Source organism: Limulus polyphemus, unplaced genomic scaffold, assembly GCF_000517525.1.
Source record: "Limulus polyphemus unplaced genomic scaffold, Limulus_polyphemus-2.1.2 Scaffold3279, whole genome shotgun sequence".
Taxonomy (NCBI): Eukaryota; Metazoa; Arthropoda; class Merostomata; order Xiphosura; family Limulidae; genus Limulus; species Limulus polyphemus.
In genome coordinates, this window is record NW_013668889.1 from 132,326 (window position 1) to 134,918 (window position 2,593).

Genomic DNA, 2,593 nt, shown 5'->3' on the forward strand with positions numbered 1-2,593 from the left:
ATACATTTAACTTGTTTTGAATATATATATATTATTATAAAAACAAGTGGAGTGTGTCCTGTTCATATATTGTCAAATTTATTGCCAACAAGTCACAGACACTTACTGTAGAAGAATCCTTAGCCCAACACACCCATATATTTACATTACTATATATACTACTAAAACGTAAGTTCCTGACAGTTGGCTTTCTGTCATCTAGTCCTTTCTTCATAAGCTTGTGACATGATTTACTTCATGACATACGAGGTGCTGTTAGTTCAAACTAAATGTTTATCAATTTGTTTTTATTACCTATGTGATAAAATGTATGATCATCCTAAGTTATTGGTGGTTTCATTAGTTATGCTTTGGTTTAATAGTCTGTTGAATCATTTTCATACAATATATAGAATGCATTTTTTAACTCTCATTTTCTGTCTTAATGGTACTGAAGTTTGGTTTACATTCAGCTCTGAGCCAATGATTGAAAACTGGTTGCTGTGAACAGGAATAATACAATTCCATGCATGCTGTTGTATAGATGACAGCATGTTAAACATTCTTCTTCTTAGTGTTCCTTAATCCATGTTTCAGGTGTTTGAATAGTTGAACCAACAGCATACGTGGAGCTGTACTATTCCAAAATATGTAGTAATTCGACCCAGACCAGAGCTTTATATTCAGTGGCTTGGGGGAACTAGTTTCAAACTCTTGCAGACAAACAGTAGTATCTATTTATACTAATTATAGTTTAATTTTATACTGACAGTGAAATGAAACATTACTTGTTTGTACTGAGATGAAAGTTATGGAACTCTTTCCAAGATTTGCTGATAAAGTATTATCATATAGCACTTCTTACCTCTTAGTCTATACTTATTAATCCAGAAATATTTTTAATGCAGTATTAAATTGCTAATTCATTCCAAATAACACATAATTTTAGTATTTAAATTAAAATATGAAATTAATAATGAATTAAATTAAAATTTATATTAAATGTTGAATTCCGTTTATAACTACTGCAAATTGTACATTGTTTGTCATATTGATGGAGATCATAAACCAAGAGTCATATGTCAAATGTAAAAATAATCAAAATTAAATATGGTGCAACTAAGTTATGTAACTTGTGAAAAGACACAGTGCTATTAGTACTAGTGTCGCTGATTATGGCATTTACAAATTACATGCCACACCTTAGCAATAGCATTAATATATATAATTACTAGACTAGTCTATAGTAACAATATAGCAATGTATCACCCCATAATTTTATAATTATAACAGAGCTTTAGAAGTTTTGTAACGCACATATTTACTCAGTAAGTTAGTTACATTTGCAGTTAATTTACACTTTACAAATTTTACAGTATTTTTCCAAATTAAACACAGACAAAACAACTGAAACTGAAAGCTAGATAACTTATAAGTCTACGCTCAAAATAGGCTAGCCTGTAAATTATAACTGGCGACGCAAAAACTTGAAAAGATTAAGATAAAAATAAAAGTTACAACTTACCCACTTTTAGAACTTGTGATGCTTAAGCTGCCTGACGAAACTCCAGTCTTTCCCTGCCTTAACACCTCTTCTACAAATCGCTGAACATGAGGAGCAAACAAACTCTGCACCATTTTCAGAACACAAGTTACAACTCGTACTTCACCCTATTTACATTTTTAGACCTATTCACAAGACTAACGTCTGATGACGTAAGTCAACCTTTTTTTTATTTCCTCAAAACGTATTAAATTATATTTATCCCCATTGAAATGACAACGCCTAACAAAAGAAAAAAAAAAAGAAATAACTGAACTTGAGAAATTATATACAATTTTTCGCTTTGCTTTTGTTTTGGTCCCCAAGTGGAACAGTGGTAAGTCTATCGACTTACAGTGCTAAAAATCTAGAGCTCGATTCCCCGCAGTAGACACAGCAGATAATCTAACTTAGCTTTGTTGTAAAACAAACAATCGGTCAATTGTTTTGTTCTGCCTTTGATATTTAGTTTTGAGAATACAATCAGGGGTGAAATTCTGTTGGTACTCACCAGTACTGAGTACTGGAACTTATTTTTTAAGGCGGTACTAGTACAGGGACTTTTTGTTGTTTTATTGTTTTTCATGTTTACACTATATATACTGTTGCGTCAGCGAATCACATGACTAGTGTGATGCCACGTTTCTAGAACTATCCCGTACCTTGGCGAATGCTCTAGTATTTACTAGATATAGGGTTGTTTGGTATATAAAAGAGGGTGACAACGTGACGGAAGAATAATGTAATGTGTGTGTAGATAGTGAGTAATTGAACTGCAGTCACAGGGTATTGTTGACGTTAACGTTCGTTCGTTATAGTGTTTGTTTTAGCGCGAATATTGAAATTAAGTGTATCGTAAAGTTATATTCGGAAAGAATAAACCAGTTTAATTAAGTAAAGACTTGTGTCGTTAAAGTTTCGTCGGAACGAAGTTACGGAAAGTTAATTAACAAACGGAGACGTTACATAACAAAAGAAAAAATCCATTCTAGGTATCAACCAGATAGAAAAAAAAGTAGAATCAAATACCTTATCTGATGTTACTTTAATGTCATTTTACACAATAAGTAT

General features: G+C 31.9%; 1 protein-coding gene across 1 annotated transcript in view; it reads right to left on the reverse strand.

Annotated features, from left to right (window-relative positions):
* LOC106469058 (BRISC and BRCA1-A complex member 2-like) overlaps positions 1-1,851 on the reverse strand; it is a 38,695-nt gene extending 36,844 nt beyond the window's left edge. The window contains exon 1 of the mRNA XM_022397459.1: positions 1,505-1,851. Within this exon, the coding sequence (XP_022253167.1) occupies positions 1,505-1,617 (113 nt within the window). The 5' untranslated portion in view covers positions 1,618-1,851. The remainder of the gene's footprint in view (positions 1-1,504) is intronic.
* Between the last annotated feature and the right edge of the window lie 742 nt (positions 1,852-2,593).